At 34.7% G+C, this 18,335-nt stretch overlaps 1 protein-coding gene across 1 annotated transcript; it reads left to right on the top strand.

The window, feature by feature from the left end:
• The first annotated feature begins 11,325 nt into the window (after positions 1-11,325).
• On the top strand, positions 11,326-17,356 carry LOC128201522 (uncharacterized). Its single transcript, XM_052898733.1, has 4 exons — positions 11,326-13,687; positions 14,344-14,462; positions 15,701-15,847; positions 17,297-17,356. The coding sequence occupies exons 1-4, from the start codon at positions 11,326-11,328 to the stop codon at positions 17,354-17,356; spliced, it is 2,688 nt and encodes an 895-aa protein (XP_052754693.1).
• The last annotated feature ends 979 nt before the right edge of the window (positions 17,357-18,335 follow it).

The raw sequence follows: 18,335 nt of genomic DNA, 5'->3' as shown, positions 1-18,335 counted from the left end.
GATCTAAGGCAAAGAGCGAGAACGACACGTCATTTGTTAATTTTGGTTCAGTATTCCCAGACATAGTTCACTACAATAAGGAGGTTAAAAATGTTAATCGAAGGAATAACAAATAGCACGCGGACAAAGTCGCGGGAATCAGCTAGTTTGTTATAAATTGTTTTTTTTTTTTAATGGATGATAACAATGACACGATCTATGCCATTAGTGTTCGCTGGCGGGGCACTAGTGAGTGAAGATGGGGATGACAGTCAAGTTAGTTTACTCATAGTGACAAATTCATTCAGAGTTAACTACAACAGTTTCTAGACGAGACCACGTGGAAGTCGACCTGACAAGGTATATTGCTGTCAATGATCTCGCTAATTTCTCCTATTTTTAACCTAGTTAACTCTATTGCTTAACAATAAGTGTTAATTTAAGATTTTTTTGTAATGGAAAGTCTTTAATTTAATAAAGAAAGAAGAAAATAGTATATAACTGTTACTGCCCTAAATAAGTAATAATATGCAATCAAAACTGCTAAGTCAAAAGATCTGTGATGTGATAACAGGTTTATTTCACTACATGAGCATCCACTAAACAAGGATAGATATTTTAAAATTATATTATAACTTGGGAAACAAAACACCACACGTGCAAAATCGCCGGCAGCAACTAGTATTCAATGATATTTAACGTCTAAAGAATTTTCTCTGTACCATAGACTTTATATATCGTATTAGTAGCACCCTACACCCAGTACTGACCAGAGCGCTCGCAAGTCGCAATAGCCATCAAAATTTCATGAGAGCACGTACAATGATAATGGACATCGTAAGCTCTCAGTCAAATTCATACAATATTCATGAACTGGAAGGTAGCTGGAGGGGAAGAGCTGCTTTTGAGGTAACTAATCGTCTAGAAAAATTATAAGCTAGGAATACTAATAATTAGCATTGGTTAATACAAACGGTGGATTTTTTCCGTGTCGTAAAGGAAAAGAATAAGTAAAGGTTTCACAAATTACCAGAGGGAGACTTTGTACAAAAGTAGATTGCTTGGGTACCTCTGTCTTATTCGTGTTTCTATCGTGAAGCAGTTGTGTTTACATGGCTGTGTTTCGGTTTGAAGGGTGGGATATGGCGTGAATATAGTAGGTACAGAGGAATAACATCTAAGTCCTCAGGAATGGCAACGCATGGGGGGTATCATGGGCGAAACAGTGTACTCTGTTATGTCCACGGCACTGCTCATGTCTATAGGCGACGGTTACCACTTTCCATCAGGTGGGCCGTTAGCTTGTTTGCCAAGTTGTATAATATAGTATAGTATATTTGAGTGTTGAATGCGTTAGGTTACAGAGAGCTAGTAAGATAGACGACCTAAGTCTGTTACTGATCGGCCATCGATTGGGTTATCCCAATCATCTTCCGTTTAGATGAACCTTCGTCAAGGGTTTGGCTAGTGTGACAAATTGTTTAATATCTTTAACTTCTGTTATTAGGACAAGGGATTGTTGGTAATGAAGGGCAACAACTCCATTGCTATCTAGATGCACCTTATCAAGTCGATTTCCAGACGGCGCGGGGTCGCCTTACACTGCGTTTGCTTACACAGTTCACATATTTCACAGCTCACAAATTCCGTTATTACTTTCCTCCACAATCTTACTATCGTTATATTTTCAATAAAATATCTTTGATGTTTAATATCAGAGCGGTTTTGTTTTGTCAACAGTGAGTTTGTCAATTTGTCGGCGCTCGCTTTTTCTTTATGCCTCCCAGAGATTTCCCTAAACATATTTGGCGTGGGTTTTTTGATACGCAATAATGGCAGCTCGCTTAGTGGCAATATTGCTCGGGAAATTTTTACTATAAATGCCTACGGGAATATAAATAGATAGATAGATACTCTTTATTGTTTCCTCCATAAGATTGCAAAAGTAAACTTATTATAAATACAAAACAATTACAAGAAATAATCGCAGTGAGAAAACAATGGGCGGCCTTATCGTTAAGGCGATCCCTTCCAGACAACCTTTGGACGGAGAAGAGTAATTATAAACAGTTTGACGGGAGGTTCGAAACTTTGTTCGTTTTTTAAATACATATAGAAATATGCATGTATGTATGTACTTCGTTTAACAAATATAATGGGTAAACTGGTTCAGATTATAAAATTATATCGTCATAGTCGTAGAATACTGACGGATCTGACAAAGATTACATATAAAGATCCGTCAGTATTCTACGACTATGACGATATGTTGTTTAATACTTAGAATGGCAAACAAACGGATGACCGTACTTATAGGAAGTGATAACTGTCACCTATACACATGATAGCATAATTGACGTCACTGAATATACTGTGACGCCCTCAGTACCTCTTATGCGTTACTAATCCTGAGAACTGGTATCATTCCACCGTACGTTTCAAATTGAAACACAGCCTTGCAAACGATTTTCATACTTTAAAATAGATTTCTAAAATTAGATAATGTTAGTGAATTTCTATTTTGTGGTACAAGTATTTCCGTTTATTTCTTTTTTAGTCAGAAACCATTATACTCTAAGTGCTTATTTCCGTTTTATGTGTACGACAAATAAGTAATATGAGAAATAAATATTATTTCTTGATTTGACAGATTTAATTTCATCCCAACCATCCGGACGAGTGGCGATCCTTCACCGTGCGTTTTTCAAGGCACTTTCTTCCACGCACAACCACTCTTTGCAATCAATTTCTAGCAGCAGTATTTCCGAACCGATACGACATCATAACTTTCAAGAAAAGAGTATATTTCTTTTTAAAAGAGCCAGCAGCACACCTGCAATGCCGTTAGTGTTGTGGGTGATCATGGGCGGTGGTAGTCACTTACCACCAGTTTGAGCCGTATGCTCGTTTGCCCCCTGTGTTGTAAAAAAAAATTCAAATATACATTGATTATTCAGTTAATTAATTTTTTATTTTTATTACTATCTTGTATAATATAATTTAAGATTCTGTTTCGTAAAAAACCGACTTCAATTGCAGGAAAATCGGTTATTTTAATTTGAAAACTAAATTACTCAATTGACTTTGATAAAATTTCTACGGGACCAATCTGTAAGCATATCCTTTCAGATAAAAAAAATACAAATCGGTTTACAACTATCGGAGTTATAAGGTAACGAATATAAAAAATACAACCTAAACGAGAACCTTTTTCTTTGTAAAGTCGGTTGAAAATATAAATCGTCAAGATAATTTTATGGCTGTCTTTTTTATCAGTGAGATCGTATTTCTTAAAAAAACGTGGGTAGAGAAAACAGTAAAAAAATGAATATGTTTTTATTACCAAAGTATGTTTATATAAGTACAAAGTTCAGCATTGAAAAACAACAGAAGTATTCTAGCCTGATGAGGTAAGATGTGTTTTCGATTCATTTTTCATTGGAAAAAGTTTTTTTTTATTTATTTATTATAATACATTCACGTACATAATATAGAATTGTTACAATGTTCGTTTTATGTAACTGAAGGGCAAACAAGTGTATTTCAAGTGGTCTTTTGCCATAGATGAAGGCATAACACCATAGTCCTCAGGAATGGCAAAAGACCACTGTTTAAAATGTTGTAACAATGTCCACCGGTGCGAACCCGGAACGGGCCGCTAGTACTCTGTAATTTTATTACCATATCCCACCCTTCAAACCGAAATACAGCTATGCATGCACCAGCGCTTTACGACGAAAATACAATAAGATAGAGTTTTTTTTCTTTAATGGGTGATAATGGTATAGTTACCCCGTCCGCGCTATTGGTATACACTGGCGGGGCACCAGTGAGGGATGACAGATGAAGATGAAAGTAGGTCAGTTAGCCCATCCTGACGAATTAAATTAGAATTAGTCACGATGGTTTCCAAAGGGAATCACGTGGAGGTCGACCTGACAAAGTATATTGCTAGTGATAGGGCTATTTTGACCCCATTACTAACAACACTTTTCCCCCCAATAAGATAGAGTTACCCATATACACAACTTTTGTACAGAACCTTCCTTTGGTAAAGACAAAGCTTACATAAAAGGTTACCAATTCAAGTAGTAGTATCAAATAAACAATATCGTCATCATCATATTAGCCATTAACAGTCCACTGCTGGACATAACCTTTCCCATAAGTGTAGTTTTGCCAGTAATGGTCACGCTTGGCAGGCGGTTTGGTAATTGTAGTTTTTTTATGGATGATAATGGAATGGTAACCCCGCCTGCGCTAATGATATACACTGGCGAGGCACCAGTGAGGGATGATAGGTGAGGATGAAAATGCAAGGTTAGTTAGCCCAACGTGATGTATACAGTTGGAATTTAGTACTATAGGTTCCAAGGGGGACCACGTGGAACTCAATCTGATCGAGTACATTAGTAACAATGCGACTGGTAGTTTGCATTACTTACAATCCCTCCCCCCCTGGTAATCGTAGTTAGTCTTTTACAGATGTTTAAAGAGGGACGCTGTTACCCATCCCTCTACCTAAATCACCTCTTACGACACCGAGAGAAAGTAAAGGGGGGGGGGGGGGGGGAAATATTTTATATATATTTTATTACAAATTAATCATATTTCTTATTCATATATATAACAAGAACATATATATATATATATATATATATATATATATATATATATATATATATATATATATATATATATATATATACAAGCTTGGCTTTTATGGCTTTTGGCCATAACAGAATATCAGTGTTTTGCTCTTTTGTGGGCAAAGCAAACTGAGTTGTGACCATTTTGTGTTACTGTGGCACTCTCACGAAAAATTATGCTACCTTTTTTATGTACTTTTTTTTCTATCTTTTGTTTTTTTTTAAGTATGTACCAATATCTAATGTTATTTATGTGCTGTAAATGATGCAATTAAATTATCTATCTATATATCTATCTACATAAATAAAACTCGTCTTATATGTGTAAGTACAGCCATACAATTCTACTCAGCTATAGATTACACAAAGCATTGTCTACGCCGTGGAGAACAGAGGATATCTGTTCTTAGAGAATAAATCACAATATCGTTGGAGAGTAAGTTTTATCTGTACGTTTTCAGGTCATTCATCCGTGTGTAAGTGTACGAAACGTTGGTGGTATTGAAAATCGATTTAATGTTTTTACTTATCTTAGATTTTTTCTTTATACAACTTAGAATGGCAAACAAGCTGACGGCCCACCTGATGAAAAGTGGTAACCGTCGCCTATAGACATGAGCAGTACCGTGGACATAACAGAGTATACTGTTTCGCCCATGATATCCCCCATGCGTTGCCATTCCTGAGGACTCAGATGTTATTCCTCTGTACCCAGTAAATTCACGCCATATCCCACCCTTCAAACCGAAACACAGCCATGCAAACACAACTGCTTCATGGTTGAAACACGAATGGGACAGATGTACCCAAGCAATCGACTTTTGTACAAAGTTTCTCTCTGGTAATGTATATGGTCTGATGTGAATACTGGAAAATTCTTAGTACTTATCTTAACTCTAATCCAGTATTTATCTTAATTAATCTAAATCTCAACAGAATATCAGTGTTCTGCTCTTTTTAGGGCAAAGCAATAAACTGAGTTGTGACCATTTTGTGTTACTGTGGCACACGCATTAAGGAACGGAAAGAAAGGAAATTGTTAGTTTATATATTTTGTTTTTTTTTTTTTTTTTGTTTTGTTGCTTTTTTATTTTCATACTTTTATCTCTTTTACTGTGTATTATGTTTTATGTGTATGTTTTTTTTTTATTGTAATTTGTGTGCTGTAAGTAATGTAAATAAATTATTTATCTGGAGTGGTCGATCACTAAACAAAATTGGACATGGTATAATAATAATAAGTTTATTTCAAACTAAATGTTATACATACTAGATGGCGCTAGAATCGTGACTTGTGTTTTTTTTTTAATATTTTAAGTAATTAATTATTGATTTTGTTTGTATACATATTGTTAATCTTTATAATCTGTAGCATTCTTTGAATGGAACATTAAAGTGTTTTCATTCATTCATTCATTGTGCTTAGAAACCGTAATGTATGAGAAGTAGATAGATAGATAAACACTGGCGTGAATTTACTGGGTACAGAGGAATAACACCTAGTCCTCAGGAATGGCAACGCGTGGGGGGTATCATGGGCGAAACAGTATACTCTGTTATGTCCACGGTACTGCTCATATTTATAGGCGATGGTTACCTCTTTCCATCAGGTAGGCCGACAGCTTGTTTGCCATTCTAAGTTGTATAAAAAAAAACACTATTTGAGTCATTTATGACACACGTAAATGAACAATTAAATTCATACAATCAAATTATTTTTTTTTAAATATATATAAAACAAAAGATAAAATATAAAAAATATATTTTCACCATGTGTGTACGTAGATATCACACAGTATCCTGTCATGTTTGTATGTGATGGTTACCACTTTTCATTAGCTAGTTTGTCATTATCACAAGTATCATAAAAAAAAGATGTCTAACTATATACTCATTGAGTATAAAAGCCTAAAACATAAGCGTAAAGTTGTTCAATATGAATACTAGTCTACCGGGTATAAGTTTAGGGTGTTGATACAAATAGCTTTAGGATGTCCGCAGACTGGCGACTGAATACGTTGCATAAGCTGATATTTACTTCCACAACGCTTGTAAGCTTGTTCACGGTAAGTGTTGGACAATTTTGAATTTAAAGCTTTACAATCATATACTTGTGTATTGTGATTCTGAGAAGTTTTAGTATATTTTAATATATTTTACGTAGGTAGTTATAATTTATGTAGTACTTGCTTTTTATACCTATATTTGCTCTCTCTCTCTTTAGTTCTCAACATTAACTGGAAGAAATCCCTTTAAGGGATAAGTCCACCTGTGTACATGGTTGCTATAACCAAATATCTATTCTATAAGTACAAAAACATATAAATAAATAAATAGTACGTGTGTAACAAACTTTTCAGTGATTGGTTACGCCTTTACAGCATTAAAAATAATAAATAAATATTAATTAATAATATAAATAACTATTTATGGACCATGTTAATTCTGTGATCGCTCAGAATAGTGTGGTCATACGTCGTGCTAAAATAAAAATATAAAATAAATTCTACAAATAATATTACGTTTTAATTCTTACCAAAATTTAAACGTATTATATTTTAAATATTTTATTAATATAATGGCTGACCCGGCAGCTGTTGTTTTGCCAAATAAATTAGGGACAGAGACACCCTAATCACCTAGCGGTATGGAATATACTTTGCGATCTTTTTCTTATACATACCAAATATACACAAAAAAAAAAACTGTCGAGTCCTTTCGGAGAAGTACGACCACAAACACTGTGTATTATATTTTTATATATTGCATTAAATCCTGACATAATATACAAGGTTTCCATATATGTAAAGAACGGGAAGTTTATGAACTTACTGTATTTTTTTTATACAACTTAGAATGGCAAACAAGCTGACGACACACCTGATGGGAAGTGGTAACCGTCGCCTATAGACATGATCAGTACCATGGACATAACAGAGTATACTGTTTCGCCCATGATATTCCCATGCGTTGCTTTTCCTGAGAACTCAAGTGTTATTCATCTGTAAAATAGTTTGTCGTTTTTCAAAGAAACAAAAATATTTTCTTCAAACATTTTTCTTTGAAACAAGGGTCGTACAATGACAAAAAATTTGAATCTCCTACTTTTACTGGACTAAATAGTCAAAACTAACGTAATACATCACTTTAACTGTATATTGAACTATTAATAACTACATCGTTTTCCACAAAAAAAAACCGACTTCATTTATAACATATTTTAATATATTTATTTATTATTTATTAAATACAAGAAATTTACAACAGCGAGTACATTGGAGCTCGCACTAGGCGAACCTGTATCGCGGGAGTTCATAAGAGATTACCAAGACACGGTGATTTATAAATACAAATTATATTAAAATAGTGAGCCAGTTTTACAAAAACAACAAGTTAGAATGAAGTGCTGCGTGAAGACATGCGCATAAAACAGAAAATTATGTCAGTACTTTCAATATTACATAAATAAATACATACAATTAAATATACAAAAGATATACACTACTATATACGAATATCAATAAATGGTATGTAATATTAATTCTGTGGCATCGTAATCAAGATTTTGTAAATATCGTTGTATCCTATGTTTAGCTTCCGCATTTTTTAAACCATCCAGTTTGCAGAGATTATTAAGTTTTTTTATATAAATGTTTACAAGATCAATCTGTAAGTATGTTCTTTTAGATAAAAAAATAATTTTCCAAATTGGTTCACAACTGACGGAGTTATGAGGTAACAAATATTAATAAAAAATTCAACCGAATTGAGGACTTCCTTGTTTTTTAAGTCGGTTGATAACATCGTGCAAAGACTGACACTAAAACCTTGTAAATCATACCATACTATTAAATCCCCACGTACACACAGAGTGAGTCGTCATGCAACCCCCATAACGTCGTCGAATGTCAGGTTTTATGTGGGTTTGTTACGTGAGCTATTACTGCATTACCGCATACAGTAGTTTGATGTTGCTCGCTAAATCTGCGAGTACACCAGTAATGTGTGTTGCTAAAAACGTTGTTTGTTTGTATCTGCCATTTTATCTTACTAATATAAGGGAACTAGCTTTTACCCGCAACTTCTGCGTGACCTGATTATGTTTATTGACCGGGATTAAAAGAAGCCTATATAAGTATATAGGCTTCTTTGGAACTATATGGGATGGAGAAATCTCCATCCCATACAGTACCTGTATACCCAATTTCATAGTGACTGTTGAAGCCATTATAAGGTAACAAACAAACTCACTTTCAAATTTATATTATTAGTAAAGATTATCTATCATTCTATCAAGTTTATTCAGTTACAATCCTTACTTCTTATTATTGTTCTTAATATTTTACAAATGTACATGGGAGTTATTTAAGGAAAATTGATATGAGTATTCTTAATAAGTGAAACAAAAGCCAAAACAATTCTTACTAATACTATAAATATGAAAGTTTGTTTGTTTATTACCTCATAGCGACATAACGACTCAATCAGTCACCATGAAATACGTATACACGTGCTTTATAGGATGGAAAAGGACATAGGCTCGCAGTCAGTAAATTCCGATTACGCGGACATAGTCGTGGGTAAAATCTAGTTAATTTATAAAGTCGTAGATATAATAATATATTATTATAATTATATTATCCTAGAAATTACAGCATGGTATTCTTTAAAAATGTTGTAAAAAAGGTCCCTTAAAGATCAGCAACACACGCGCAACACTCTTGGTCTTGCAAGCATTAAGAGGTTATGGTAATAGTTTATCATCACACTGGCCGTGGTGACGCCAGTTTAAAATTAATAACATTATTCATATTAGTATTTGCGCCTACTCGCTTTTCGCTATGGATAAGGGATGGGTACTTTACATGCTCGCAATTTTAGTGGTTATCTGTGGGCTATGGACCGATTGTGTCCGATCTTTGTCGGTGCTGCCCTCTCGCGCCGATGCCCTTCTTTTTCGAACTTCGTTTTGAGTAACCGCGACTGGCCGCTTTCCTACAACTTAATTAAAAAATAATATTTATCGGCTGTGCTCCGTGTCATCTTTCGGACCATCGAACCCCGGATCCTGTAGAGAGCTGCTGGAATTGTTCGCAGGTGAGTACCTATCTTATTTTTGAAATTACGAAAAGCGAGGTAAAAACCAGCCGGCGACCCGGCTCACATATCGAAGGAAATAATTGTTATTCTTATTGAATTGCTTCACCATTTCTTTCTGGTCCTATCGAACCTTGGATGCCTTGCTAGTAATTTAATACGTATAATTGTATTGAAATAGGTAACAAACGTATCATAAGTTAATTGAATACGTTCGTTTAGGTAGGTAGATTTAACTTGCGTTCACTGCGTTACTGAAACGCCAACATAACACCTAAGTTATCGGGTTGTGTTTTGTTATTAGTCGCGGTTTTTAGCTATATTATAATACTCGACACTAAGTTAATTTGTCGTAGTATCTATAATAATTACGCCTAACAATAAGTTAATTTGTTAGAAGATTATTTTTAACATTTTTTGTGTAGGTAGTATAAAACTAAGTTCTTTGTTATACTATTGCGGACTTGTTTTAATAACTATATCATATTTACGCAATCTCTGCGGTATATCAAGCTATTTTTAAACAAGCATAGTGCACGTACCATCTTCGTTACTATAAATGTATTTAAATATATTTGATTATTAAAGATAGAGATATTTATTATATAGCACTAAGTTACTTTGCTATATTGTGGATACCTATATTTTTTAAGAATAGTTCACATCTATTTGCATTGCTGTAATGCAGACAGCATTACATTAGGTGCATATTACATTTGTTTGTATAATATATACACTTAGCGGTTGCAAATATAGTATTATTTTGTCATATTTTTTCTAATTTAGATTATTAATTACTTAAATATTCTCGTATATACTGGAGTTTAAGTATCAGTACAAAAGGTAAATTATATGTAATTAGTAGCCATTTGTAGTAGAAGTTGTAATAGTAATAAGTTATTTGCTATATGCTAGGTCTATTCCTTTACATTGCGGTTTGTTTACATTTTATCTCATTTCAAAAGAAACGCCACATTATTGGTATCCCATGCAAAATTAGCTTAACTAAACAAAAAGTGTTGCTTTGAATATTGCTGTTGTTTAGGTAAAATTGTTTAACGATTGTTTATGCATTTACTGACACGTCATAAATTTATTATATTCAATTGAAAGTGTTAGCAAGTTAATAGAATTGTTGTTTAGTGATATGAGTGATATTTATTATATACCTGTTCAAGTATAAACAACGTTTACACATATTTGAGTATTGTAATTATTTGTTGAATTTATGAAAAATAATAATTAACTTAATTTTATTTAATTAGTATAGGTACATACCTATAGATACTATGAGAACTAAGAATATACATAATTTTTTTAGTGGTTATCTATTGGTAATTGTAATAAACATGATTATTGACCTATAATCGAACATTAGTAATAACGAGGTGTCCCTATAGGTTTCTCTAACGGAATTTAATATTTTAAATAATTTATTTACTTGAAGTAGAATTTGTTAGTTTTAACTAGGTTTCTTGAAATTAAACATAACTTTATAAAAACAATACTTTTAAATAATTATCGTTTCTTATATAAACATATGAGGTGTTAATAAATCTTATTTAGTTTTTAAATTGTATATTATAGTAATTATCTTACCATGGTTCCAATTAAGGATCTTGAAAAGAAAATTAAATTGTATGAAGCTCAACGAGCTCGTTCTTTTAGTCGGGTGCAAGCCATTTATGACTTAATACCAGATATTTATAAAAATGAAACTATTAAAAAACAATTTTTGAGTAAAGTTCGTACCTTGGAACAGTTACGTTCTGAATTTAAGGAAATAGTAGAACAAATTAATTGGATGAATATTGAATTAAATAAAGATTTTGAACCTTCCTTTTCGAGTTTAGATTCATTTGATGACTTATACTGTGAAATAAACCTGGTGTATGATCAGCTTTCTGCGTCATCCCAGTCTTCTCAGGCACAGCCTTTAAATGAAAAAGCTGTAACTGTAACGTCTAATAGTAATGATTATATGAAGATTCCCCGCATCGAGTTACCATTTTATAATGGCGATATACAGCAGTTCCCTTTCTTTTACGAAAGTTTCAAGCGTATGATACATGATAACAATAATTTAACAGATTCTGATAAAGTACATTATTTGTTTAATCAATTAACTGGTAAAGCCAGGTCTATAATTGTAGGCGTTGTACCTTCTGCGGAAAATTATTTAACAGTTTGGGAAACGTTAAAACTTAAATATTATGATAAACGTGAATTGGGTACTTCTTATTTGAATCAGTTACTTTCAATGAAACCTCTTGTTGGTGCTTCGGCACAAAATCTGGAAGATTTTATTGATAAGTTTGCAGCTACAATTGCTGCCTTAAATCAACTTAAGCTTGAAAATGTAACTGAATTTATTTTTGTTCATTTGGGTCTTAAGTTACTAGATCCTGATACTGCAAGAAGTTTCGAAATGTCGATTCGGAATAATAATGGTATGCCAGGTTATGAGGAGTTCGTTCATTTTGTGCGAGAACATGTTAAAGTTCTCTATCGAATCTCACAACCACGTCCTTCAATTAAAAATGAAAGATTTGTTAGCAAATCTACTAACAGTAATCGCTTGCGTACCAATCATGCACATGTTTCAACTGGTGATCCTCGTTCTAAGTGTCTGTTTTGCAACAGTGCAGTTCATGTAAAAATTTCAAATTGTGATAAATTCTTAAAATTGAATCCCATTGAGAGGTATCAATATGTAAAAGATAAGAAGTTGTGTACTAATTGTCTTAGTTCTCAACATTGGTCTTCCCGCTGTACGTCACAGCATGTTTGTAGTAAGTGTGACGGAAAGCATCACACGATTCTCCATTTTAATAATAAGCCTCCATCGCAAGCCACTGTGGCTCTTAGTAATACTGAACCATGTATTAATAATAAAGTGAACAATGGAGTTCAATTTGAAAGTGAAGGTGATCACCAAGTTTTAAATAATCAGGTATCTTTGTGTACAATGTCAACTGAAAAACGAGTTGTATCTCCAACTACTGAAGTTTTGGGTACAGCAAAGGTTGTTGCTGCTTGTCGTAATGGCAAAGAGATTTTAATTAGAGCTCTCCTTGATCCTGGTTCGCAGAAAAATTATATATCTGCCAAGGGTGCTAGACGACTAGGCTTATCTGTCAATAAAAGTTTATCAGCTTCAGTTAAAGGTATTGGTGGTTCTACTCAAGTTGTAAAGGGTAGCGTTAATTTTGTATTTCGTTCCACACTTCAACATGGGAAAAAGTATTCTATAGAAGCGCTTGTTTTAGAAAATATTACATCTAGATTGCCTACTTGCCCTATAGATATTACTAAAATATCTGGATTTGAGGGTATTGCATTAGCAGATAATTCGTGGAGCGTCCCTAATGAAGTTGATTTATTAATAGGTGTACAATTGTTTACCAATGTATTATTGCCGGGTAAGATAGTTAATGCCCCAGGCCAACCGAGTGCTATCGAGACGACTTTAGGTTATATCGTTCTTGGTGATGCTCCTATTACGACAGTGTGTACTTCGTCTCTTAGTTTTTGTGTTACATATGAAGTCAATAATTTAATAAAAAAGTTTTGGGAAATTGAGGACTTAGGAAATTCTCCTATTCTCAGTCTAGAAGATAAACAGGCTGAGGATATATTTAAATCAACTGTTAAGCGAACTAGCTACGGTCAATATGAAGTTGCTTTACCTTTTAAACTTGATTCTGAAAATTTAGGAAATTCTTTGAAGGCTGCAGAGCGCAGTTATTTACGATTAGAATCGAAGCTTCGTTCTCAACCAGCAGTTAAGTTGGCGTATGATGAGGTTATTACTGACCACCTTAAAAAGGGATACTTGTCTGAAGTAGATATTGTGCCTCAAGAGAAAGCATATTATATTCCTCACCGGGCTGTTATTCGTGAGGATAAGATTACTACAAAATTGAGAGTCGTTCTTAATGCTAGTTTTCCTACTGACTCTGGTTTGTCTTTGAATGATATTTTGCATGCAGGCCCTAGTCTACACGCGGATTTGTTTTCTATTTTATTAAATTTACGTTTGTTTCTAGTTGCTATTTCGGCAGATGTTCGTCAAATGTATTTAGCAATCCATGTTCGTGAAAAGGATCGTCCATTTCAGCGTATTTTGTATCGTTTTGATTTTAATGGACCAATCAAGGTTTATCAATATAACCGTGTTGCTTTCGGTTTGCGATCCAGCCCTTTTTGGCGTTACGTACTATACAACAACTTTTGGAGGATGAAGGCGATCGTTTTCCTGTTGCCAAAGAAATTGTTTCTCGTGATATTTTCATGGACGATATCGTTAGTTCCATTATAAATGAACAGAAAGCTAACGATGCTGTGCGTGAGTTAAATGAGCTCTTCACGGCTGGGGGATTTGAATTGGCAAAATGGTCTTCCAATTCAGATCGTATATTACAGGAAATACCTGAAGACAGGCATTTGTCACAGAGTGTCTCATTTGATAGTGATGATGATGACAATACTTTCAAAATCTTGGGACTACGTTGGGATCCCATCGATGATAATTTTACCTTTCAGGTTAATCATGATGAACGTCCATGTACTAAACGACATATACTGTCATATATTGCTCGGTTGTTTGATGTTTTAGGGTTAGTGGCCCCTATTGTACTTTTCGCTAAATTATTAATTAAAGATTTATGGATAGCAAAGATTGATTGGGACGATTCTCCCCAGAAAATATTGTTAAAAAATGGCATCAGTTTCAACGTGAGTTGCCCCTAATTGAGCAGCTTAAATTTCCTCGTCACATTGGTGTAACAGAAAATTGTAGGTTGACAATTCTTGGGTTTGCTGATGCAAGTGAGAAAGCGTATGGCGGAGTAGTTTATGCCTGTGTTACTACTCCTAATAATGACAATATAATCACTTTGGTTTGTGCCAAGTCCAAAGTGTCCCCATTAAAAATTGTGTCACTTGCAAGACTAGAGTTATGTGCGGCTTTAGTTCTTGCACAACTCATAAAAAAGGTTGTTTTTAATTACATGCCTCGGTTTTCTGTTCATACGATTTTAGCATTTTCGGATTCAACAGTAGCATTAAGTTGGATCCACTCAGAGCCCTATCGATGGCAAACTTTTGTAGGCAATCGTGTGGCAAAAATACATGAGAATTTGCCTAGTAAACATTTCTATCACATTCGGGGATTAGATAACCCTAGTGATTGTTTATCTCGAGGGCTAACACCAGCACAACTAGTGAGTCACCCTCTTTGGCTTCACGGCCCTCCTTGGGCAAGTAAACCGAAAGATTTATGGCCTATTAAACCTTTTATACCTCAAGGTGAGTCAATTCCAGAGGCAAAATCAGTAGTTTTAATTTCTACTTGTGATTCAAAATCGAATGTATTATTTGAGTTATCTCGCAAGTTTTCATCATGGAGCAAATATCTTCGGTCTGTTGTTTATTTACTTAAATTTGCTAGAATATTACCTAAAGGGCCTATAAGCGCCGAGGATTTATCTAAGGCTGAAATTCACATAATACGAGCACTTCAAAGTGTTTATTTTGCACAAGAATTGGCAGATCTTTCAGCTGCGAACTTGTGTTCTAATTTAGTTAGACAATTGAAACCATTCTTAGATAATGGTGTTATTCGAGTTGGTGGCCGTTTGGATAACGCAGATGTATCCTATGAATTTAGACATCCCTTCTTGTTACCCAGACGTGATCATATTGTAGACATTCTTATTGATTACCATCATAGGAAGAATTGTCACGCAGGGCCTGAAACATTAATGTCCCTTTTGCGTTGCAATTATTGGATTATATCTGCACGACGAATTATTCGTCAGAGAATTCGTCAATGTTATTTTTGCTTTCGCTTAAAACCTCAAGCTCTTTTTCCAATGATGGCTGATTTGCCCTCATGTAGGGTAAATCAAGTAGAAAAACCATTTATTCATACTGGTTGTGATTATGCTGGACCTATTTCATATACGCCTCAGCGTCGTCGTGGTGTTAAAGCCCAGAAGGCGTATATTTGTATATTTACTTGTATGACTACTAGAGCAGTTCATATAGAACTTGCTACCGAACTTAGTACTGCTAGTTTTCTATCGGCTTTCAAGCGTTTCCTGTCCCGTCGTGGTCCGGTAAAATATATGCACTCTGATAACGGAACCAATTTTATTGGTGCCAAATCATACTTACGCGAACTGCATAAATTTTTAGCCAATGAGTATAAAAAATATTGGAAACAAGAGCTCGCGGAAAACCGTATTTCTTGGCAAATGATTTGCAGGAATGCCCCTCATCATGGCGGTAGCTGGGAGAGTATAGTGAAGGGAACGAAAACCCATTTGTATAGGACAATTGGTCAGCAAATATTATCTTATGAGGAATTGGTGACCGTACTCACACAGATTGAGGCATTGCTAAATTCACGACCACTGTGTGCTCTTAGTTCTGACCCTTCGGAACCCAGGGTTTTAACACCCGCTCATTTTCTTAATGTGGTGCCTTTAAGCTATTTACCTGCATATCCAAATATTACATCGTCTGACCACCTACTGCAGCGGTATGAATTATTGGATAAAATCGTACAATCTTTCTGGAAAAGATGGCGAAACGAGTATTTGCACACACTCCAAGTTAGACAAAAATGGAATACACCGTCAGTGCCTATTCAGGAAGGTACGGTTGTTGTATTAATGCAAGACAATATTGCTCCATTGTATTGGCCCCTTGGCCTGATAGTTAAAACCTTTCCGGGAAAGGACAATATAGTACGTATAGCACTTGTTAAGACTAAAAATGGTACTTATCAACGGCCTGTCGTGAAATTATGTCCTCTTCCTATGCAATAGTATTATTTAATTATAGTTAGTTTAGATACTCCATCAGGAGTCCGTAAAAGTTTAAATATTAGTATAATTTCTTATTATAGTGCGATGTAATAGTTATAGTTGTTATGTTGAAAGGCATCCTTTCAAGGCTGGGGGAGAATGGTGACGCCAGTTTAAAATTAATAACATTATTCATATTAGTATTTGCGCCTACTCGCTTTTCGCTATGGATAAGGGATGGGTACTTTACATGCTCGCAATTTTAGTGGTTATCTGTGGGCTATGGACCGATTGTGTCCGATCTTTGTCGGTGCTGCCCTCTCGCGCCGATGCCCTTCTTTTTCGAACTTCGTTTTGAGTAACCGCGACTGGCCGCTTTCCTACAACTTAATTAAAAAATAATATTTATCGGCTGTGCTCCGTGTCATCTTTCGGACCATCGAACCCCGGATCCTGTAGAGAGCTGCTGGAATTGTTCGCAGGTGAGTACCTATCTTATTTTTGAAATTACGAAAAGCGAGGTAAAAACCAGCCGGCGACCCGGCTCACATATCGAAGGAAATAATTGTTATTCTTATTGAATTGCTTCACCAGGCCGTATACTTGTTTACCACCATATTAATTAGTAATATTAAATAAAAATATAGGTACTTGTTTTTACCCTACTAATATTATAAATGTGTAAATTTGTGAGTGTTTTTATGTACGGATTTGAATAAAATTTGATATACAATTACTTTTCCTGTATTTATACAGGGTGGATGGGATAGATTAAATAAAACTAAAACAACTGATTCAGATAATGATCTGGATTAGATGACAGATTATTTTCCCACCAGAAATACATCACAGCCATATAATTAACGATTTTTTCAACGATTCGAAATTTACGATCCACACTACGCGCCGTCAAAATATGTCGGTATAGCGCGGTCAATGGCGCTTCTTCGTAGGTACTTTCGTACGCTTGTGGCGTTGACCTGACACAGCTGATTCCGCTTCGCGGTAGGATTTTAACACATGTATTTTTTTTATAGGTGAAAATAGTATGGTAACCCCGCCTGCGCTAACGGTATACGCTTGCGGAGCACCAGTAAAGGGTGATAGATGAGAATGAAAACAGGCCAGTTAGCCCATCATGATGAATTCATCAGGAACTAACCATGATAGTTTTCAGGGAAAACCGCGAGGAGGTCGACCTGGTTGAGTATATTGCTAGCAATGGGATTCTCAGTCTCCATTACTAACAATCCCTTTCCCCCCTTAACACGTGTATTACATTGCTGTTTTTTTAGTATTTCATACCATTTCACTATAAAATATTATTATTTCTTTATATTTTTAACATAATATCATAGATTACATGATTTTAAAAGAAAAATCATGGGAAAATAATAAAAATTTTCCTGCCAAAATTTCTATTGATTTTCAGTTCAGAATAATGCTCTGAATTTACTATTTTATACTTGCCAACCTGTCCCCTTACACCCTGTATAATTTTACTACCAAGCTTTGTTACTCATATGTTGAGCATTAAGATGGTATACACCATAAGACTGCAAGTAACTGTATTATCCTCTAAAATATTCATTAACCTTCCATTTCCAGGCACGTATCTCACCTCGTTAGAGTAGAATATGAATCTACTATTGCCAAGTTTACTCAGCTTGGTACATATTTTTTATTTTTATTCTTTCTCCTACTCCTATTTCACCAGAGGGAGACTTTATACAAAAGTCGATAGCTTGGGTACCTCTGTTCCATTCGTGTTTGAACCGTAAAGCAGTTGTATTTG

This window comes from Galleria mellonella, unplaced genomic scaffold, assembly GCF_026898425.1.
Source record: "Galleria mellonella isolate WM207_F2 unplaced genomic scaffold, CSIRO_AGI_GalMel_v1 utg537, whole genome shotgun sequence".
In the NCBI taxonomy this organism is placed as follows: domain Eukaryota; kingdom Metazoa; phylum Arthropoda; class Insecta; order Lepidoptera; family Pyralidae; genus Galleria; species Galleria mellonella.
Note: the sequence above shows the minus strand (reverse complement) of the source record. Positions and strands in the feature narration are given on the sequence as shown.